At 32.8% G+C, this 24,902-nt stretch overlaps 2 protein-coding genes across 2 annotated transcripts in view; both read left to right on the forward strand.

The window, feature by feature from the left end:
• The window catches only part of LOC114742482 (probable disease resistance protein At4g27220), an 89,476-nt gene that overhangs the window by 6,456 nt on the left and 58,118 nt on the right, over positions 1 to 24,902 (forward strand). The window lies entirely within an intron of this gene.
• LOC114742478 (probable disease resistance protein At4g27220) lies at positions 691 to 6,008 on the forward strand. Its single transcript, XM_028930731.1, has 3 exons — positions 691 to 885; positions 993 to 3,773; positions 5,475 to 6,008. The coding sequence occupies exons 1-3, from the start codon at positions 691 to 693 to the stop codon at positions 6,006 to 6,008; spliced, it is 3,510 nt and encodes a 1,169-aa protein (XP_028786564.1).

A 24,902-nucleotide genomic window follows, 5' to 3' on the forward strand; every position in this document is an offset into this window, starting at 1 on the left:
TATAAACTTTGAAGTTTGGTTTATAAATTTATAGGAACAACTCATGAACTTCAGAAGTTGAACGGCAAATCGATTTGTAAAAGAATCAATAAAAACATCATGTAAATTTACTTATAAATCTATTAGCTTGGGTGTTAAATATTAAATTATCAGTATAAATTAAGTATTTCAATAAAAATATTTTAAGGAAATTTTTGACTAGTCAAAAGTTGCCAGGAGTCAATCAACACCCATCAGTCAAAGGCAAAGGACACATATGACATTTTGTAAGTGAAATTAATTACAATGAACTCACAAGGAACTCTTAAAAATATTTATTTAACAAATTCGTTGGCACTTGCTTGTAAATAAATCCCTTATTTGAGACACATAATCCTAGTTAAGGAGATCAAAATAAAAGAAATAAAAAAAATATATAGGAGAAAAGGAGAAAGAAACAAAAAAACGCACTCGAAGAGTAAGAACATTCTTATAGGTTCTTTAACTAAGTGTGCATAATATTCATGTTGATGTAGACTTTCCTAAGAATTTAAAAGCAGACCAATCATATTGTGAACTCATTACACGCATCACCACTAAAAAAATTATTGTTCTTGTATGCTATCTAGAATATGGTAGGTGTAGTTGAAACACTTATAATAGTAGTGTAGTCAACAGTCCCTAATTGCATCGCATATCCGTGCATGTTAGATGGCGACAATAGGAGAGGGCGTGGCCACCCATGTCGCGGAATCATCGGTAGATAAAGCAATGAAGGAACTCAAATACTTGTGTCGTTACAAGACCTATGTCGATGACTTCGAAGAGGAGAAGAAAAGTTTGAGTGCAAGAAGAAACACGGTGCTCAAGAATATTGAAGAAGCCAACCACAGAAATGAAAATCAGGTTGAAGATGAAGTTGAACTGTGGTTAGAAAGAGCCAATGGTCTCATAGGAGAAGATACAAAAGGAAAGAAGAAATGGTTGGTTTGGTCACTAACTGCTTTTGGCAGTACAAGCGAGGGAAGGAGCTGGAAGGGAAGACACAAACGATTAAACAGCTACTGTTGAAACAGAGTGACTTCTCTCGTGTTGCTCGTTCAACTGGGCTTCCAGGCATCGAGTTCTATTCTTCTCCAAATTTTATGACTTTCGAGGATAGAAAGTTGATCTCTGAGGAGCTGAAGGAGAAGTTGAAGGAGGCATTGAAAGATGACAATAGGTTTACGATTGGATTGTATGGGCTAGGCGGAACAGGGAAAACCACAATGGCAATAGAAGTAGGTAAAGATGTTGAGAAATCAAAGTTGTTTGATAAAGTCATCTTCAGTGTTGTTTCAAAGGATGCAAACTTGAAAAATATTCGGGACAACATTGCAAAACACTTTGATCCGTCTTTAACTGAAGGAATGGATGAATTAGAACAAGCACAAAAATTATGGAAAACAATAGCAGAAGGTGGAAAAAAGGTACTTATAATATTAGATGACATGTGGGAAAAGCTTACACTGCGAGATATAGGGATTCCTCTTGGCCGCCATGGCAAGGGTTGTTGTGCTGTTTTGCTGACCACACGTGATCGAAGAGTTTGTATAGATATGGACTGCAATGCGCCTAGTCAACTTGAGGTCCTGAAAGAAAAGGACGCGGTTGATCTTTTCCTATCTTATGCTGGCATGAGAATAGATGGTACTTCCACTGATTTTAAGGATGTGGCTAGAGATATTGTGAAGGAGTGTGGAAGTTTACCAATTGTAATTGTAGCAGTGGCAAGTGCACTAAAGTCTAGGCCTTTACCAGAATGGCGGGATAGTTTGAAAAGATTGCAGAATCATGAGGGAATTCACGATGTTAAAGAAGAGTTAAAACAGGCTTATAACTCTCTGAGATTAAGCTATGATTATCTCAAGAATGAAAAGGCCAAACAACTCTTTCTTCTCTGCTCTCTCTTCCCTGAAGATTATGAAATACCTATAGAATTTTTAACTAGAATTGCTATAGGTCTTGGGCTTTGTGAAGAAGCAGACAAATACTCTGTTGCAAGAAGTTTTTTCACTCCAATTAAAAATGTGCTCATAGATTCTTGTTTATTATTAAAGGTTGAGAATGAGTGTGTCAAAATGCACGACTTGGTTCGGGAGGTAGCTTTATGGATTGGAAACAAACAGGTTCAAGTGGGCTTTAATTCTAACTCAGCTTTAATGGAAAACATCCAATATTCATCTTGGAACATAGTTGACTTTCCGAGTCATTTTGATGGCAAAAAACTTGAGGTTCTTTTACTTTGGATAAATGATGCAAATTCTCCTAGGGTCAAAGTTCCCGATGCTCCCTTTGAAGGGATGGAGAACCTTAAGATTTTGGCTTTAATGAGTTCGTCAGATTTGGAAACTTCAGCTGCTTCCTTATTTCAATCACCTTTGTCATTGACAAATGTTCGAACTTTAGCTCTAAAGAATTTTAAGTCATTAGGAGATATATCTATTTTGGTAAATCTAAAAAACCTTGAGAGCCTTGAATTGAACAAATGTTCAATTACTGAATTGCCAAATAAAATTAAAGAACTCGAAAGATTGAGATTGTTGGAGATGGTAGACTGTTCTATTACTGAAAGAAGTAATCCTTTTGAAGTGATTGGAAATTGCTCACAGTTAGAGGAGTTGTATTATGTGTCAAATCATGTGGCCGGCTATTGCGGGCAAATCACCACACTTCCTACATTGCAAAAGTATCATATAAGGGGTTGGCATGGTTTTGATTTTTATAAAGTGGATTTTTCAGTATCTAGATATTTTGATTCACAGGACTTAAGAGTAGACTTCTCCAAGGAAATATTTAAACTCTTGGTGGCGGGAGCAGAAACTTTGATGTTAGGAGAAGATTACTACAACAGAGGATGGACAAATATTGTTCCTGACATATTATCTGTGGAAGATGACAACATGAAAGATCAATTAGCTAGGCTCTCTTTGCATTCTATGAATGAGATAAAGTGCCTAATCCATACCGAGAATCTCCGACCTTGTGTGGCTATCTTTTCCAAATTGGTTGAACTGAAGCTTAATTTTGTGGATGTGAGAGAACTATGCCATGGGCCTTATCCTGTTGACTTTTTGAAGCAACTAAAGGAGCTGCATTTATCTAGATGTGAAAAATTGGAAGGCGCATTATTTGATGGCAAGTTAGAGCTGTGTAATCTTAAGTCCATATATTTAGATGGATGTTCAATGACATGCCTTTTTCATGCATCAACAGCACAGAGTCTAAAGCAGTTGGAAACATTAGATATTATACGATGTTTGAAGTTGAAATACATAGTAGCAGAGACTATGGATGATCAGGATCCTAATCAAAAGAGTCATGACTCAATGTTGCCAAAATTGAAATATCTCATGATCCACTACTGTGCTGAATTAGAATTTATATTGCCAATATGTTTTTGCGAAGACCTTCCACTACTAGAAAGTATGTGGATTGAAGGTTGTGAGAAACTAAAATACGTATTTGGGCAATATCCAGACCACATAGATTTGCACCAAATGGGGAAAGAAGCCATCCTCCAGTTGCTAGAAGACTTGAGAATTGATGAGGTACCGAATTTCATCAACATATATGCAAAATGTTATCTCCCACGGCCTTGTTCTGATGAAGTTCAAAAGTCATCTCCAAGTGCAAAAGTAGACAGCAGTAGCAGTCTACCAAGGGGTCATCTATGTTGTTTTTGGGCAAAATCAAAAGCCTCAACTATACATCACACTTCTGCTCCCATGGACACTCAATCGAACCATAATCAGGTAATATTTGTTACTCTATTTTGTTTTAAATCTTTATTTGTAATAATGTATGAATCACCCAAATATGCTTTGCTAAACTTCTTCTTGTATATATGATGAGAATATCAATTTGTCTTAAAGTAACAAAATTAATTTTGCATTTCTCTTTTTTTTTCCATCTAATTCAGACACTATGCACAGTTGGCAAAAACCAAAAAATTCGCTCAAATATATGCTGCAAATTGCTTGCACGTTTTTTTTTGGCGCATTATATTTACACTGCTTTGGGTCTTCTTCTGTACGCTGCCCACCCGAAAATTTATCTGTTTATAAATTACTAATTGTAGAAGAACTTAATTTTGTTGGGAAAATTGGGGAAAGGACCCAAAAAAGTAATATTTACTAAAAAAGATCTGATTATAAGAAGCAAATACTAAAATATAAATTTAAAATATAATAAATTATCCCCAAGTCCCTAACAATCCTTAATTTAAACTAAAATTTTTAATAATCCTTTTCTCATCAATATTTGAAACGAAATTTATTAAAATCAGTCAAAATCATTTATATTAATCTATCTAAAATATCTTATATATCTAAACACACAATGAAGTAAAATCATTCATCTACATGAATTGTGCTATCAATAGTTAATTTTTAAGTTGCAATTGAAAGCCCTCTTTTTTTCCCCCAAATATCTCTTTCTTGACTTATTTTTTATAAATCGTTTTACCATATTTTTTATATATATTTAATTTAAATAGATATATTTTAATTAATTTCAATAAATAGAATTAGAACTTTTATAAATATTTTTACCAATTTCAATTTTTGAAAATAGAAAATAATTAATTAAATAACATTATTAATATTTATTTTTATCTAAAATTTTCCATTCCCTTAATTTTAAAAAGGAGAATCCCAAAGAATTACCTTTGAATTTTAAAATTCTAAATCGGTCATGTTTACTACACTTTAATAGCAATTGATAACATTGGAGAAGTAAATGAAAACATTTTTGTAGTCATTTTTTATTTGAGATTTTGAAATTTTAGAGATATTTTTTAGAATTTTTTCATCTTTAAATGTTTTTTATTCCATTTACTTTAATACAAACATATCAGGTCGAGAAAAAACAAAACAAAAAGATTATGAAAATTGATAACAAATAAGAAATAGTGCGCAGATAAAAATTATAGCTATGAAAAACTTTGAGTAATGTTTGATCAATGTGAGTTCTACATTATTTTTATGCCACCATATATCTCCCTCAAAAATCATATGAAGCCAACTTACGGAGCTCATTTTTTCTTCTGATTCGTTGATTTATGTTGAAAGTGATACAATTTTACTTTTAATCCAATATTGTTAAAATATGAAATTTGTTGTTATGTATTATAGGAGTTGATCCCTAAAACACGGAGGGAGCGCATGTGAGATAGGGTTAGAGAAAACTTAAGAATTTAGTTAGGAATAGTTTATTATTTTTGAAATTACAGTTTTATATTTGATCCTTATAAATAATTACAAATTTTAATATCTCTTCAATAAATATTATTTTGTGTAGGTTGTTCTCTTTAATTTTCCCCAATTTGTTTATATATAGTAGATCTTTCTTGTAATATCAGAAAAGTTTGAACATTAAGCCCGTACCATAACTTGTACCTTTCGTTTTCAATTGATGAAAGACGAAGAATCCTCACATGTTTGTATGGAATACAGGGATTAAAGGTGAAATATGTTGTCAACAGAGCTCATGGTTTTTTCACGCCACCATTATACCCATATAGAAGTTTGAGAGGGATAAGGATAAGTGGATTTTCTGAGTTAAAGTCACTCTTTACGCCATCCATTGTCTCATCATTGAAATTGCTGGAATGGTTGGCAGTTGGATATTGCGATGCACTAGAGCACATAGTAACAGATGAGGGGCATGGTCATGATCGTGGGAATGTTAACTCTATTTTCCCAAACTTATGGGAGGTTTATGTCTATGGCTGTAGCCGCTTGGAATACATATTCCCAGCTTTTTATTCAAAAGACTTCAAGCATTTAGAATCTGTGGAGATCACCAAGGCTGGAATGTTGACACATGTCTTTGGAGAATGCCGTGCTGATGAGAATCTCAATGTTCAGGTTGATATTAATCTCCCAGCTCTGAAAAGGCTAGACCTTGATGATTTACCAAATATGGTTGGCATTTGTGCTAAAAACTATGATGTGAAGGAACTATATCTAGAGACATTAGTTGAATAAATGCCCTGCTTTGAAAACTTTGATGGACTTATTGGTTGATGGGCATAAAAGACAAGAAGATCTGTCAAGGAGAAAGGTAAACCTCCTTCCGACTTCTTTTTCCCGTTAATTTATGATTGATCGACTAAGAAAATCATTAATACTAACATATCTTAATGATACCCACAGGCATTACCTCTTGAGAAGAAAGGTAAACCACCTTCCAACACGCAAGAATTGCCCAAGTTGGAGCATATTGGTGTGGAACCTATTATTTACATGAGCTTTCGAAATCTTTCCGAGCTAACAATCCAGAGATGCAAGCATTTGAAATTTATCTTTTGCGCATCTACCTCAAGATGGCTGCAAAAACTGAAAAGGTTATGGGTATCTCAGTGTGAAGAGCTAGTGAGCATTATGGAGGATGAAGAGAATCGCAAAAATCCTATGACTCTGCATCAAGTATGTTTCCCAGAGCTACGCGTAATAACAGTGAAGCGTTGCAAAAGTTTGAAATGCTTGTTCCCTATGTCATGTGGTAAGCTTCCACGACTCTGGCATGTGGATATAGAAGATGCCCCTCAGCTTGGGCAAGTGTTTGGATGGAAGCACGGAGAGGGACAGAAGCTGGTCTTCGAGAATGTGCTTCCTAAACTAATTGCAATAAGACTAGTACAGCTGCCAAATCTTCATCCTATCTGTCAAGGGATTGATTTTCATGCTGTTAAAATCCGTCATGTGCATCCATGTCCTGCTGCTATTTCTTTACTTCAACTTATGATGGTAGCTCCAACGAACGTAAGTATTTACATACACAATTCACTACAACTACTAATGCTACAATTTGTTCTCATAATAATGTAATTGTTTTATTTTGGCAGTGGATGAATTACTATATCCAAACACTTTCGAATGAAGACTCCTATGACTACGAGGAAGATTGTGATTTCTGGGGTTTTTGCGGTTAGTATAAAACTTAATAAAATGGCTTAATTAGCTTAAAGAGATGGAAAAAAACAGGGAGATAAGAAATGATAATTTTTACACCAAGAGTAGTTAAAATAAAATTGACCAATACATGAATAAAAGCTTCCCTTGCTACTAATATTTTAGCAGAAATTCCGCACATCCACCTATTTTTCCTATTTAGGGTGTGTTTGGTTGGAGGGGAGGGGAGGGGAGCCCCTCCCTCATTTGGTTAAAAATTTTGGAGGGAAAGGAAGCCAAATGTTTCCTCCCCTCCCCTCCCTCCCCTCCCATTTTAACTCCCCTCCAACTTGGGAGTTTTTGGAGGGGAGCTAAATTTTTGGACCATTATGTCCTTATGATTTTTTTATATTCCACAACCACCTATAAAATATGTTATAATAATATTATTTTAAATAAAAAAATATTTATCTTAAGTAAAAATAAAATATAAATTAATTATAATAAAATTGATATAAATTATTATAAAAATAAAAAACATTATTTAAATAAAAATATAATATTATAAAATTAATTTTTTTATAAATATATTTTAAAGCTGAAAAAAGGCATAGCCTAAGAGAATAAAATTTCAATTTTTTTAGAGCATATAAAATTTGTTAATTTGATTATTTCAAATATATTATTATTAATTAGAATAAAAAATACTGTACCAATTTTTTAATGCACATGTTAACATGATAAGACTGAATTTTTATTAAATTATATGATTTAAGTTAAGATGTAAATTAATTTATATAATATATCAATCAAAAATATAAATTAATATGTAAGGGTAAAATAGTAAATTGATTATTACTATCCCTTCCCTGCCTTCTTGAACCGAATAAGGGATCATTAAATATTTCTCCCTCCCCTCTTTTTTAATCAAACCAAATAAGGTGAGGATGAAACCTCTCCTCCCCTCACTCCCCTACCCTCCCCTCACTCCCTACCCTCCCCTCAAACCAAACAGGTCTTTAGTGGGCTAAGATTACAATCCTTATTAATGATTTCAAGCCACTATTTTCTTTATATCTTGTTCTGAGGAATTAGAGCCAACTCTGGAGAGAGACCTAACTATAGTCAATAACAGAACAAGCTTGTGTTCTACCAAGCCCACACATCCTCTCTTACATATTATTCTTCCTTTATTCCAAATTTTAGCTTGATTTAATTCGTAAAGTTTAATGATCAGAGTTCAACTCATTTCATCTGTTCTTATATGTTTTGTGATTGTTCAGAAGGAACGGGAATCCGAGCGGGCAGAGGCATCCGAGGTTATGGAAGGAGACTCCATAGTTTTACCAAAATCGCCAGAGGTACATGGATTATGCTTTTGTTGCGAAATTATAGAGGAAGGGTTAATAACAATAACTAAAATTTTGGCAGAAATGACCAATACATGAATAAAAATTTAACTCGCTATTGATTTTGGCGGAAATTCCATACAACGTCCACCGCTTTTTCCTATTGTGTGGGTTAAGGTTACAATTTTGTTAATGAATAATTAATTTGCATGTGCATACTAAAAATAATTTTTACAAAAATATTAACTAAAAATAAAATTGAACAATACATGAATAAAATTTTCCCTCGCTACTAATATTTTAGCAGCAATTCCATACTCCACCAATTTTTCCTATTTTGCGGGCTAAGATTACAATCTTTATTAATACTTCAATTCACTGTTTTCTTTATACCTTGTTCCAAAGAATTAGAGCCAGCTCTGAAGAGAGACCTAACCACAATCGATCTTCCTTTGTTAAAAATTTTAGCACGATTTGTGAAGTTCAATTATCAGAGACTTCAACGCATTTCATCTTTTCTTATACATTTTTTATTGAACAAGCACCCATCATGCTTATTGAAGAAGACCACATAATATAGTACACAAGCAAAACCATATTTCGCCAAATTTGTCAGAGACACAAGCATTATGCATCTATTGAGTTAATAGAGAAAAAGGGATGAAAACAATAATCGCAGAGCATGAAATGCACGTGTCAAGCAATTATATCAGTAGCTAATGAAAATATAAAGGTCTTCCAGTATGTTCTGACGATTTACGCTTGAGATGTTTAGGTTTGACATTGCTAGGCTTAGCAAATTGATTCTTAACCATTTTGGACCAAATGTTTGTGTTATTCTCAACAACTTCACTATAACAAAACAATGTCATAAACTTCTTAGCAACTCATTTCTCAACAAATACTTTCACTTGTATTTTCATTTAACAATGCTCAATTATGCAGCAATGCAGAAGTGGAAAGGGTTTCATAGTATTGATATTGTTTTTAGTTTATATAGGAGTTTGCAAGAGCTTCTCATGTACCCTTTAGGAATCAAAGTTGATGTTGATAGTAAACTAATATATCTTTTTTTATTTTTCAGATCAGAGAAGAGGGATCATCACAAGAAGACATAAAAAAAGACTCAACAATACCCCAACAGAATAATGGCTCAGCAAATTTTGAAAATGTATGCATATCATACTTTTTCTATAAATAACCACACTTAAGAAATCAACAATTGATTTCTCTCTTACCTCACTGTTTTATTCATTTGCTCCAAATAAATCAATTTTTTTTTATATATTTTGTGTGCTAATTCGATTTATTATGGTTATTAACACCATGAAAACTCAGCTTATCTTCTTTTTATATCTTTTTGTTGATGTTTAGAGTGAAGAAGTATCAAAACAAATTGCTATAAGAGACTACACAACACACAAAACAAAAAGTAATTTGCCAAATTTGACAAAGGTATGTACATTATGTTATTCTATAACAAGGACTTGAACCAATAAATAGTTCTCTTTAAATTAATATGCCATATGCTTCTTAATTATTTTAACATTTTTAGTAACCCATTCATATTTTATGAGTTACATAGGATACCATTGCATCAACAAGTGGAATTGTCGAAGAAAAACTCTCAACAACTCCGTCATCTAGTTCAGACATGGTAAGGATTGTTCTTCAATTTATGCTTCCACTGATATATACATATATATACATACATACATATATATATTTCCCCGAACACATAGTCATGTGGAAGTGGAAATGCCTTATAATAATAATGATTTTGTTCTATAGATAAGAGCTGGTAAGAGCCTCTAATGCATAGCTTGGTCATCAAAGTGGACACTAACAGTAAACTTAAAACAGATTTAAGATACCAACAGATTGTAAGTTTGGATAGTTAGGTCGGTTCCTATTTCTCATATATGCCCACAATGACTACCCATCATTTAGTTCAAATAATTTAAGAGTGAATCCCGGAACAAAGACCTTCACTTATATGTTTATTGAACTACTCATTTCAATAAAATACTCCCTTCGTTCCTTATTATAAGAGACAAATAACCGAATTACGTTGTTCAAAAAAACAGTTAAAATTAGTTAAGAACAATCAATATGTAAAAAGTATAATTTTTTTTCCAAAAATACCCTCATTAATAAGGAGAGAGAGCATGAGAGAGAACAATGGTAAATTATTTAAAGAAAGAGAAGTGGGAAGGAGAGAGAGTATGAGTTGGAAACAATAAATATGGGTAAACTAGGAAATCAATACAAAAAAGTAAAGACAACTTTTAAGTGTCTCTTATATATAGGAACATGCCATAAGCATCAAATGTCTCTTATAATAAGGAACGGAGGGAGTAGTATATATACTACTCCCTAGTCCAATCCTATACATAAGTAACTTTTAATTATCTCACCAACCAAGAAGAAGTAGGTACACTATTGAATGCATCATCTTTAAAAACAATTGTCTTTCTCATGTGCAACATCTTATGCCTAGAAAATTGCAAAAGGCTAAAATTAAAAGAGAATAATAGTAACCTATAGTCTTTTTTATTATGCAAAATGGCTTATAAAAAGAGATAATTTTTTAAAGATAGTAACCTATATATAAAATTGAAGGAAGTATAAAATTTCGCAAGTAAAGAATATAAAGAGATGGCAATAAAAGTAACTTCCCTATGCTATGCAATAGATAAGGAAACAATGGAGCTAAGTGTTCAACAAGGTTGTAAACTAGATGAAGCTAATAAATCAAGTCAAATCGTGACTTCAGAATTAAGCAACACATCCCCAACAACATTTTCCGTTGTTTAAGAAAATGAGCCCACATGTAAGAATATTATGCTTCCTTATATGGGTTGAATCAACAAGCATTATCAAAATCAGGAGATGATATGCGTTCTAATGATTCACAAAATGCTAACATTTGACAGAAGATTATACTATTTACAATGCTTTAGTGTCATAGAAATAATCCTTAAACTTACATATCATTTGGTGTTGGGCAGAACCTCAAAGCAACTTTTGGAGAAGGTCCTTCATTTGAGAAGTATGACAAAGAAAGTTCATCAGCTTCTTCAAAGCCGAAAACTGAAGAACCTTACACATTAACTCCTTCTGAAGTAAGCTCGCTACATTCATTTTAACTTTATATAAATGTCTTGTTGTTTATTCATTCCTTAATTGCTTAGGAGTTATGTGGAAAGGAACCAATGGTGATCAACAAGCACCTGGAGAAAATAAAATTTCTAATGAACCTCCTCAAAGAGTTAAGAACCTATCAAAGAATTTTCCTCCAAAGAAACATCAAATGAAATGGTATTGATGATACCACCATCTATGTCTTTTGGAAAGACCTCTCCACCAGTAAATATTTGGTTTCTAATACATTTGCATTATTAATAAATTATTGGCTTCCATTCAAATTCGTCTTTCCATTTCTATGCTTTTAGGTCTCTTCAATCCCATCTCCCAAAAAGCCTCAAATAGCAACTTCAGCATCTCACGTGGAAATGGAGTCAGGGATCTCTGCTATTACCGATCACACTGCACAAGTAAGCCTTCATTTTATTGCATTGGTTTAGGGATGAAATTTTATTCTTTAAAACTGGCATAAACTTAATGCTAGAATAGAACAATTTGATAATCAACTGGTGCTCTGTTTTTATGAAGCAACAGGAGCGTATTTTGATTCCACTATATATCACCTTCTTTTCAATCTAATACCTAAATAAACTAACTAGTATGAACAATTCTTTTCAATCTGCACCTGATTAAGAAGGTCAACAATTAATAACTCTGTTTCCTTTGCTTAGACATAAATATGCGGAAGGAAACGCTTCTTAATTCATTATATCCTGTTGGTTACAATAATGGTTGCTTCATTTGATTCACTTCAACAGGATAAAATCACGGACAAACCAGAGACCTCCGCTGGGAAACCAATTAAGTTTGACCAAGGAAACCAGAAGCAATTTGCAGAAGATGATCTGATGAGATTGTTCCGAATAATGGACGAAGGTGCTGAAATGGAAGTTCACATACCTGATGTATCCAAAATTGCAGCTCTTCGCGATGATAACGAGTTGAAGAAGGCTCTCACTGACTTGGAAGCCTCATTGAAGATGAGTCTGAGTGAAATAACTTGCTCCGAAGAGAGCAAACTTCGCCTTGAGAATGCTCTCAACATCTTATCCTCCCATTGTTCTGAAGAAGGAGCTCCCTCTCATGGCCTTCAAGCTACAATTCACTCTCTGCAACAAGAAATCCAAACTGTTCTATCCTCCTCCAAGCAAGCCTATGCCTCTATTGACACATTCAACGAGCTTGAACGAAAAGAGAAGCTTATCACTGAAGAAGGTTCAAAGAGAAAGGAAGCAGCCACAGCTCTTCTGTCTAAAATTCACAATAAAGAGAGTTCTTTGGCCGAGGCTCAGCAAAAAGAAGCAGAGTTGAAGGAGAAAATCTCTAAGATTCAGGCTGAAGTGTATAGGAAGGAAAAAGAAATTCAAGAGTGTGAGATTGAACTGTTATCTCTCAAAGAACAGAAGAAGAAGAGTGTTTTTGAGACAATGGGGCTGATAAACCAGTTCGATGCAGTGAAGAGACAAAGGTATCACATGGAGGAAGAAAACATAAAAGCAAAGCAGCAACTACAAAATATGGATGTTAAGTGGTCTTCTTGTCTATCCAATCTGAGAAAAGTCACATTGCTGCTAGGAGTTCATCTTCAACATAAACTTTCACAGTTGGAGACTGATATTTTAATTTCCTAAACAATTCTACTGTGTGGTCGTGTTTATTAGTTGGTTTGTTAGCTATGTGTGTTGTGGGTTGTGTTTTGAGTTCTTATGATTAAAAACAAAACAAAAAAATGAAGAGGAAATTATTAAAAAAAACAGAGTAGGGTGTGCAGGTAATGATTGTTGAAGACTCGTTATTGTACATATGGTTTTGATTGTAGTGAAATTTTTCTGGACTGGGTCCCGTGGTTTTTATCTCTCACATTGAGGGGGTTTTCCACGTTAAAAAATTGTGTTCTGTAGTTTTTTTTTTTTACTTGATGCATTTTTTTAACGTTTAGATCATTTTATAGACATTATTTTAACTTAGTTTTTTAAAATAAAAATTGTGTCTACTATATTATATTACCTCCCATCTTTAATAATTAATATAAGATTAAGTTAACTAATTTAAAAAAAAATTAAAGAAGTTAATGATATATAATCTAATGATTTTTTTTATATTTAGAGAGATCATATAATAGATGTTATAATTAAGTCATGTAGTAATTTTTTTAATCTCTTTAATTTAGTAAACTAGGTCTTCTATTAGTAACCGAAGGTAGTATTATATTTGTGCACATTTTTTCCCCGAATACATTTTTAAGATACCTACACAATGGCTAATGTGATACTTCATTGTTCACTCAGACAAAAATGTTTCAATATATTGACTTACAAAAAAGTTTAATTACAAGCTTCAATAGCCTCAAGAAGCGAAATTGCTAAGCAAAAGTTATGGATTCTAGATTAAATTTTTCATCCACGAAGTTCAGATTTATTTCTCTAACGATTATTTCTCTCATAGTCGATGAGTTCATAGAGGGATTCAAATGACAAAGCGAGTTATAGATTTTAGATTAAATTTTTGGAATTTCACGAAATGATTTTTTTCAGTATTAATCTTTAATTTTTTTTCCTTTCATTCAAAAAATACTCTGATATCATATTTTTATTTATTTTATTTATTTGTACTACTAAAGATATTAAATGTGAGTATTGGAAAGGTAAATATTGGACCGTTTATTATTAAAGAAAACCACACTGCCACTTCAAAAGTTTCTGCGTGATGAATTGTTATGTTAATTCTTCATTATCCTTTGAACATTTGATTATTTTACTCGATTTTTGAGTAAAATAGTATGTTTCCAGAAATACAATATAGAAACAGAAGCTCTATTTTTTTTTTTTTTCCAATTGCTCTGTTTTATCATTCTCTGTTTCATGGTAAGCTCTATTTCCAGAAATGTTTCAAGGAAACGAATATTTCTCCTCCTACTTTTTACTTCTTTTTTTTAGTTTTGTTTTACTTATATGGTATTTATCTAACGTTCTCTAATTGCACGGACTTAATTATAACTTGGTAAATTGTTCAAAGTTAAATAAATAATTAGGTAATAATCATTGGACCTATTTTGAAATCCATGATAAAATTATAAGAATAAAAACTTAGCTTTGTTCATACCAAAATGGAGGATGAAATACTGAAAGCAAAGTTAAATGCACAAAGTTATTCTGTAAATTAAAGAAAGTAAAGTAGTGTGGTAGAAGGATGATATATATACCTTTCTTCAATTTCTGCAAAGTCCAATGCTAGATTCCATCACACACACACACACACACACACACACACACACACACACACTACAAAGTTGAAGAGTCATAGTTTTACCCCTCTGCCTCAATTCAAATTTCAGAGACAAGCGAAGTACCAAACTCATCATTTCCCATCACTAAAGCTCCTGCTTTTGTAAACCAGTCTTCGTGTTTCATATTGGTCTTTGAATCCTTCTTGTGTTTCCAATCTTTCCTTTCATTTGTCTGTCTATTAATTAGTAGCGTTGTTTTGTTGTTCTTCTGATTCAAAATAAAACAAAATGGAAAAGAAAAGACAGAGAAAAAATTCTTCCTCTTCCTCTTCTTCAAACCAGTTTGTGTGTTTATTATTTTCTTCCTGTGTTCCTTCTTGTGTCTCTTTCCAAATATTCTTCCTTTGATTTTTCATTTCTCTTTCTATTAAAAGAGTTTTTAATTTGTTTTTTTTCCTTCTTTTGTAAAGAACAAATTTTAACCTCTATTAAATTATTGTTTTTCTACTCTCAAAACTATTGATTATTGTTATCATTGTTCTTCTCCTTCTTGTTCAGAGAAAACAAAAAAAAAAATTGTGTTCAAAACTTCCACTATTACTTTGTTTGTTTTTTGTCTTTATATTTAAATTTCTCATTTGATTTTTTTCTCTCTACCATCGTTGTTCTCATAGTTCCTTTTCTTACCCCTAAAAAAAAAAGGAAAGGCAAAACAAAAAAGGCTTTATATCGAAGGCATTGCAGCTTAAACGCATAGAATTCTCTGAGAGGTAAGAATTTGTGCCCCATGATGCTTATGAACTAAGTTTGCTTCTTCTTTTTGTACACTCGCACATGTACGTATGCATGTATGTATAATATATATATCTACGTGTGTATGTATGCGTCTATATATATTGTCTCTTTAACGTTCTACAACTCCTTTTTATTTCTTAGATCTTGGTTGGCTGGTTACACGAAGCACAGTTGAAGATTTCATTCATGTTTCCAGGTTAGTATATGCATAATTTTCATATCAAGAATCATTTGAAACATATTCTTGTTATTGATTTTTCCGTCATAAACAACACAACCGTTTTAAGCTGAGTCTCGCTGTGCTTACATGTTTTATTGTGAGGCATACAAATACACACACACACACACACACAAGCATTAATTAGTAACATACTTATCTGGTCTTATTTATAAGATACTAAGAGAAATTTTTTTTGGAATGGATGTACAATTTCACCTTTTATTTATTATTATATTTATTTTGTTTACATGAGGTATAATGTATATTAACTAGGAATAAAGTTGAAAAGTTGTTGAAGTTTCAATGAGAGTTAATAAATTTAAAGTTTTTCTTGGTTTGTGAAACATGTTGGAAATAATTTATAAATAGGACCAGAGGAGTATTGTATTTGGACTTTGACCTTCTAGATATTTTTATATTAAATCTCCTAAACATTTTCATTTTTATTCATCAAATCTTGGTTGGCTGCATAAAGCTTACTTGAAGGTTTAAAATTTGGGTTGTCATTCTGGCCCCCAAACGAAACCCCGAAAGAAAAGAAAAGAAAAGGAATAAAGAGAAGAAGATCATGAGATACCTATAGAACTTTTAGCCAAAATTACTATATGTCTCGACCTTTGCGGAAAAGCTAATAGACATTCTGTTGCAAGAAGTCATTTCACTCCAATTAAAAATGAGCTCATAGATGTTTGTTTATTTTTAAAGGCTGAGAATGAATGCATCAAAATGTATGACTTGGTTTGGGAAGTGGCTTTGTTGATTGGGCAGATAACTTTTCAACAGGGCATAGGTTATAACTTAATAACCTTAAGGGAGTACATCAGATGTAAACCTTAGAACATAACTAACTTTTCACATTATTTTTGTGATAAAAAACTTGAGGTTTTTTAAGTTTGGATAAATAATGCAACCTCAGAAACCAATAGATACTATCTTTGAAGGGATCAAGAGCCTTAAAAATTTGGCTATAGTACGCTCATTAGATATTCTAATTTCAGTGGCATTCTTATTTCAATTTCCATTGTCACTAATAAATGCTTGAACTTTAGCCTTTAAAGGACTTGAGTAAGGAGATATATCTTCGACCTGACGTGGCTATCTTCTCCAAGTCGGTTGAACTGGAGCTCTTTTCCATGGATGGTAGGGAACTATGCCATGGTTCTTATCCTGGTGATTTTTTTAAGCAACAAAAGGAGCTGCAGTTATCCAAATATGAAAAACTGGAAAGCACGTTATTTGATGGCAAGATGGAGCTTTATAATCTTAAGCGCATAGATTTATGTGGATGTTCAATGACAAGCCTTTTTCATCCATCCACAGGACAGAGTCTAAAGCAATTAGAAGCATTGCAAATTAGAAGTTGTTTTGAGTTGAAATACATCGTAGCAGAGACCATGGATGATCATAATCCTAATCACAAGAATCATGACTCAATGTTCCCCAAATTGAAAGATCTCTTACTCACAGTTTGTCCTGAATTAGAATTTGTAATGCCAATACGTTTTTGTAAAGACCTTCCGCTATTGGAACGTATGCATATTTATTATTGTCGGAAGCTAAAATACATATTTGGGCAACAATATCCGAAGGAGACAGATTTAAATTTGGACCAAAAGGGAAAAGGAAACATCCTTCAATTGCTAGAAGAAGTGTGCATTTGGGGAGCACCAAATTTCATCAACATATATGCAGAATATGAAGTACAAAAGTCTTCTCCAATTACAAAAGTGGAAGTTGGCACTAGCAGCTTATCAAAGAATCTTTTGCAATGTTTTTGGCCAAAATCAAATGCCTCTACCAAACATCATCTTTCTGCTTCCATGACCACCCAACTGAATCATAAACAGGTAATACATGATGCAAATTACTCGCAAGTTATTTTTTTCAATTCATGAAAGAAGAACTCACATGTTTGCATGGAATACAGGCATTAAAGCTGAACTATGTTGTGAATAGAGCTCATGGACTTTTTACACCACCATTATACCCATTCACAAGTTTGAGAAGGATGGAGATATTTGGATTGTGTGGGTTAAAGTCACTGTTTACCCAATCTATTGTCTCATCATTGAAATTGCTGGAATTATTGCAAGTCAAAAATTGCAATACATTAAAGCACATAGTAACAAATGAAGAGCGTGGTCATGATCATGTGAATGTTAACCATATCTTCCCCAACTTACGGGAGCTTTATGCCTCATATTGTAGCCACTTGGAATATATTCTCCCAGCTTTTTATTCAAAAAATAACATGAGCTTTCAAAATCTTTCCATGGTAACAATCCAAGGATGCAAACGACTGAAATTCGTCTTCTGTGCATCTTCCTTAAGATGGCTGCAAAAACTGAAAAGGTTAGAGGTATTAGATTGCAAAGAGCTAGTGAGCATTATTGAGGATGCAGAGGATCAGAAAAATCCTATGTCTCCGCCTCAAGTATGTTTCCCAGAGCTATGTGGAATTATTTGTTTAAATTTGTTCTCATAATAATAGAAGTGTTCTATTTTGACAGTGCGTGGATTTTCAAGGCCATTTCAAATACACTCTCAAGATGAAGAAGAATACTATGCAGAAATTTCAACCGGGCTTTTGAGGTTAGTATCAAATTTAATGAAATGGCCATCGGCTGAAAGAAGAAAAGCAGTGAGATGATAAACGATTATTTTTACACCAAGAGTAATGCCAAAGTGAAAAGGGTTCTAGTAGTAATGATTTTGCTTTTAGTCTATATGAGTCTGCAGGAGCCTTTGATCTTCTTCCAAAGGGTTAAAGAACATACTAGTGAATGTTCTGCCAAAGAAACATCAAACAAAATGCCACTTACGATTCCACCATTTGGTTTCTAATATAGTTGCACTATTGATATGTTATATTACTGGCTTTCATTCAGATTAATTTTTCTATTTCTATGCTCTTAGATCTCTTCTCCCAAAAACCCTCAAATAGAAACTTCATCTCCTCACAAGGAAGTCGAAGCCGGGAGCTCGCAATCAGACCCATTACTTGCTTTTGCCATTACTGATCAATCTGCAAAAGTAAGCCTTCATTTGATTGCACAAGTTTTGGGACATAATTTTATTCTTTAAGACTAGAATATACTAATCCCAGAATAGAGCAATTTGATAATCAAACAATACCCATATGTGTATTGAGTATACATTACTTTGCTTGTTCTTGTTCTGCACGTCACAGCTAGAACATACAAAATTGGTTTCTTACTGAGGACATGAAATTAATGCTTCATTTCATTTGCTTTAGGGTCAAATTATGGTCAATCAAAGAGGGAGCTCCGTTGATAATGATCTTAATAGATTATTACAAATAATGAAGGGTGGCTTTGAGTTGGAAGTTAGCCAGCCTTGCATTTCCAAAATTGCTGCTTTTGAAGATGATAAAGTGGCTAAGGCCTTTGATGATTTAGAATCCTCATTGAAAATGGATCTCAATCAGATAGCTAACTCTAAAGAACATACTCATCGCCTTGAGAATGCACTCAACTTCTTGTCCACCTATTTTTGTAAAGATGGAACTTCCTCTCACAGCCTTATTATTGGCAAAATAGACTCTCTTCAAGAAGAAATCCTAAAATTTATCTCATCCTTCAAGCAAGCTAATGACAAGCTTGACAGATTCACCAAGCTTCCAAAGAAAGAGAAGTGGGTAGATGAAGAATATGCTCAAAAGATGGAGGTAGGTAATACTCTTGCGTCTGAAATCCGCAATACTGAGAATTGTATGATTGAACTGGAGGAACAGGTCTCTAGATTGCAGGCTGAATTGAAAAGCAACAAAGAAAAAGAATTAGAAGACTGTAAAATCAAACTGTCTTCTCTTCAAAAGCAAAAGAAGGAATGTGTTTTGGACATCATAAGGTTCATGGAAGAGTATGAGGTTGTGAAGAAAGACAAGTCCCATGTGGTGGATGGCCAAATAAAAGCAAGCCAAGAATTAAAAGAGTTGGAAAATCAATGGCCTTCTTGTTTGGCTGATTCGAGGAAAACTGCACTTTTGTTGGAAATCCTTCTTCAACAGTAGGTCTGATTGTTAGGCATTATTAATTCAGTAACCCAAAAATAGCATTAAAAATATAAATTTCTAGAGGGTAGCCAAATAATTTTTCAATGTATTGATCAGGTTGTCATATGTGTTCTGGTGTGGTTTGCTATCATTATGGGTGATTTTCGCTTGGTTCAAAGTATGGGTCAGTTTAGAAATTCATGAAGACTGGTTTTTGTGTACACTGATTTTGTTCAAAGTGAAACTAGAATTTGGACCTGGTTAATGACCATATTTTTGTGCATTAAATGATTCAGAGCATAGGAGGCTAACTCTGTATGATATCTGGTGCACATAAAAGAAAAAAAATGCAACTATGAAAAGTATGCAAAAGAGATGACTTTGAATGGACAAAGAAAGTTTGGATATTAATATTTTCATTATTTACATTGATAAAAATCCTTGAGCAGAATTAATGGGAGATCACACCATTAAGCAATGATCATTTGATAAGGGAAGCATCATACTCAAAATCGAATCATTAATTCATTATCCTCCGTTGGGTGGACATGCATAGGTATTGGCTTTTTAATTTCAATCTATCATAATCTTCAACGCCATGGGATTTGCGGTCTCATATAATGCTTAGTTTTCTTTCACACAAAATAGAGTAAATTGTTGAACTTTATAAAAAGGGTTAATACAAATTCAAGTCCTCAAGTTTCAAATCTCAAATTTCTTTTCATTTAAAATATTGGTCCCTATAATCTAATAAAAACTTAACAATTTTATCTCTTTGAGGGACTAAAATCTATAGTTTGAAACTTGAAGAACCAAAATCAAAATAAGGGCAAATTTAAGGGACCAAAGGTTATATTAATCCTTATAAAAAAGGAAAACATATGTTTGTGTGGCTGCATACCGCTACTTATGATTGCTTTCAACAGTTCATTATCATACGCACACATATTCAAGAACAGAATAGGCAGGTTTTTGCGATTTTAGGCTAAATAACTCCTAAATTTACAAGAGGTTCTCTGCCACCAATAGATTCTGTTCTGTTTCAGTCAATTTCAACCCTGAAGTCTTGAAGCATTTCGCATCCACAAAACTCAAACGCTTCCCTTGTTGTTGCATATTGACTTTAATTTTGAGGAGGCTATTATTCTGTCAAGTTTACTTCTTGATTTGGAACCAAGTGTCCTCTGCCACCAAGAGAACTAAACCATTCAAGCTTGGCAAAGAAATTTAGGCTTTGGGAGACTTACTAGTTACATTTAGCTTTGTTATAAATCATAACAAATGAGTAACAGAAAGAAATATTCGTGATATAGCTCTCACGATATTACTTTCACAATCTAACTATATATTTAAGGCTGTGTGCTACACTTTTAAATATCAATGGACAGCTTCGAGTATCATCAGCTAGCGTAAATCTAACAGCAATGTATGATTGTGCAGTTACATTTTGATTAAGAGTCTTATTAAAGAGAAGAAAGTTAAATATATAAAGCCATTGAATAAAAATGAGGTTGCCTAAAATGTTGTATCAGTCTGCAATGAATTTGAAATTTTGGTCAAAGAAACAAAAGAAAAGAGGAAGTTAACTTGATTTTTTTTTTTTACTGTTAAGTTGAAATCCTCTGGAATTCTAACCTTACGTATCACTGTACTTTGATCATGTAGGATAACTTTGAAAGCTCTTCCCCTTTGTCCCCTTCAATTTCCTCATCTTTAAAAACAAGAAAATCAAAACATCATGTTACCAATAGAAACTATGATCTCATTTGAGGATGCTGAGTTCCAGGGGAGGCAAATATCAAGTGTTTGAATAATACTAATAATATTTTGCCAAAGACCCTTGGATCTAGTGCCTCACCGTATCAAACTTGTACTGTGTCTCAGTGTGTTTGTACGTTAATATAACGTGTGTTTCATTTGAATTTTTGACCCCTATAAAAATAAAATACTAATAATTTTTTTGTATTTCTCAGCCTACTCTGTTTGATCCGGATCCGGCGTCTCTCCTTTACCTTTTTCCATCCGCTGCCCTCCTCTGCTTCAAAGTAGACCGTCTTGGTGTAGAAATGGCGGGGCAGTACCTCTTTTTTTTTTTTTTAAAATAAATATCTAACACCTAAAAATATTTTTCTAATACTACTTATTATCTTGAAATATTTTTTCAGTACCATCTATTCTAATATAATTTTTGGTCCAATAAAAACCCTAAAATATATTTTTTGTAACATCCAGTATCTGACTTCCAACACACTGAAATATTTTCAGTAGCACTTAGTATCCTAAAATATTTTTTCAGTACCCCCCAATATTTTAAAATAACTTTTGACCTAGTCAGAGCCCTAAAATATTTTTTTTTGTGACACCCAATATCTAACTCCAACATACTTAAGTATTTTTTTTAGTAGCACCCAATGTTGTAAATTAATTTTCAGTATATCCAGTATGCTAAAATATTTTTTAAGTGCACTTAATTTCTTGAAATAATTTTTGTTGGAATATTTTAGGTATTGAATGGACTAAAAATTAGTTCTAAATACTTGGCGCTACTGAGAAAATATTTTAATGTGTTAGAAGCTAGATATTGGGTGTTAAAAAAAATATTTTAGGGCTCTGACTAGACCAAAAATTATTTTAGTATACTGGGTGGCAATAGAAAACACTTCAATTTGCTGGAAGCTAGATACTAGGTGTTACAAAAAAAAATATTTTAGGACTCTGATTGGACCAAAAATTATATTAGAATAGAAAGTACTGCAAAATTATTTCAACATAATAAGTGGTACAAGAAAAATACTTCAAAGTGCTAGATACTTATTTTAATAAAAAAAACAAAAGTGCCACCCCACCATTTCTACACCAAAACAGTGTAGTTTGAGGTAGAGCAGGTAGCGGATGGGAAGGGATAAAAGGGAGAAGCCGAGTGTGTTTGATCCTACTTGTAACTTCTGGCTATTTGTGCCTGTCCTATTAATTCTAAGTCCATAAATTATGAGAACATTTAATGAGGGAGCAATATTCAAAAACTGATATAGCAATCCATGTCTGAAAACATATAATAGTCCTCTACAATTTAGACCAGAGTTACAATTGGAATTATGAGAAATAACAGAGTTCGTGGGGAAAGAATAAGATTAGAATCATGGGTCCAATCCAATAAGATTAAGGAGAACATTATAAACATTTTTGGAAAGAATACACTAACACTTATTGGAATAATTACGTTACTCTTTAACATTGTACATGATATTGGCTCCAGTGAGCCTTGTCTCATGGATACATAGTTTAAACTCATGAGTGGCTTTTTTATTCCCTATTGAAAGCATTATTTCTCTATTACCAAAAAAAAAAAAGACATTATTTCTACTTTAAGAACTAATTTAAGAATCTTCCTAGACGAGTTTCTTGATCTTCATTATAGAAACGTTTTCAATTTTTTTTTCAAGCATTTCTTTTCATAAATATCTTGTGTTGGTTCCCCTTCATACTGAGTGCCTATTTGATTAAACGGTAAGAATTCAAATAAGTCCATTTGAATCTAAATAAGTGATCATAAAACATGTTTATTCTGTTTGACTAATTTTTTTGAAATCCTGATAAATCGTGATTTCACTCTTCCACCACACTTTTAGAATAAGTACCAAGGAGTAGCTTATGTGTTTGAAGAATCTCAATCAATTTTTATCACCTGAATTTTTTCCAATATATCATCCTATACTCTTCTGAAAATCTCTCCCTAAGTGATTATATTTAATAATATTTATTAAATTTATGCCTTTTTGGTAATTATACATCTATAAGTGATTTTAATAAATGAAAATTAAACATCATCACAATCCTCCCTTAAAGTTACTTTTAAAAAAAAATCCAAAAAAAATTAGCAGGTCACTTATAAAATTCATGATAATATAAAATCATAGGTGTTTACTGCTAATCCAAAAGAGCACCGAACCTCTTTTGCTCACAACCGCTTCACTCCGACTATATGCTGTGCCTGATGACTTCTCATGTTAATTCTTCATTATCCTTCGAACCTTTGATTATTTTATTCGATTTTTCAGTAAATGGTATGTTTTCAGAAACATAGTATAAGAAACAGAAATACTCGATTTTTACTCACTTGCTCTGCTTCATCATTCTCTTCACTATAATCGCAACAATGAAAAGTATGCGAAAGAGATGACTTTGAATGAAGATAGTATAGATATTAATATTTTCATTATTTATATTGACAAAAATCTTTTACCAGAAGCAAAAGGGAGATCAAATAATTAAAATCGCAATGAGCATTTAGTAAAAGAAGCATCATATTCAAAATAGAATGTCTATCCACAGTGGCATATATGTGCACAGAGGCATTAGCTTCTTAATTTCAATCTATCATAATCTTCAGCCCAGAGGATTTAGCTGTGCTTGTAGTTTTCGTGGGATTTGTGGTATCATATAATTCTTAGTTTTCTTTCACACACACAGTAAAATATTGAACTTCATCAAAACATAAGCTTTGCGAGACTCTGCCACCAGTGGATTCTGTTCTGTCTCCGTCAATTTCAGCTCTGACATCTGAACTATTTCGCATCTAGAAAACCCAAATGCTTCCCTTGCAGCTTCACGATTCTGGCAAGATGATTAGAGTCCTTGTTGTTGCTCAATGGTTTTCCTCTTGAGGAAGTTATTCTGTCAAGTTTACTTCTGCCACCAAGAGGAATAAACCATATTCAAGCTTGACTGGGGGTTGCATTTAACTTTGTAATAAATTATAAAAAATGAGTAAAGGAAACCAATATTCCTGACACAGCTTTCACAATTTGTACTTTGAAGCCACCTATGCTTTGACTAAGGAAGTGTTTGGTAAGCTGTAAAAATGCTTTTCAAAAGCAATTTTTCACAAATCGAGATAAACTTATTTACATATTTACTTCAAATGCAGTAAAATTACTTTTAAAACCATGATTTTGTTTCTATCAAAACACTCCCTAAATGAGCAAAACAATTCAAGACCCTTTGAATGGAACAGTTTCATGATAAGAATTTAATCATATGGGAATGCATTTTTATTTTATTTTATCATGCTTGGGATCATAACCGTCTTAAAAAAAAAAAAAAAATCAAGAGCGTGAGATGAAAATGCTGTCTCTTGAAGAATAGAAAGAAGAAGAGTGCTTTTGAGACAATGTGGATGATAAGGGAGTTTGAGGCAGCGAAGAAAGAAATGTCTCATATGGTGGGAAAAAATATA

Source organism: Neltuma alba, unplaced genomic scaffold, assembly GCF_004799145.2.
Source record: "Neltuma alba isolate B1F8T4 unplaced genomic scaffold, ASM479914v2 tig00003788_pilon, whole genome shotgun sequence".
In the NCBI taxonomy this organism is placed as follows: Eukaryota; Viridiplantae; Streptophyta; class Magnoliopsida; order Fabales; family Fabaceae; genus Neltuma; species Neltuma alba.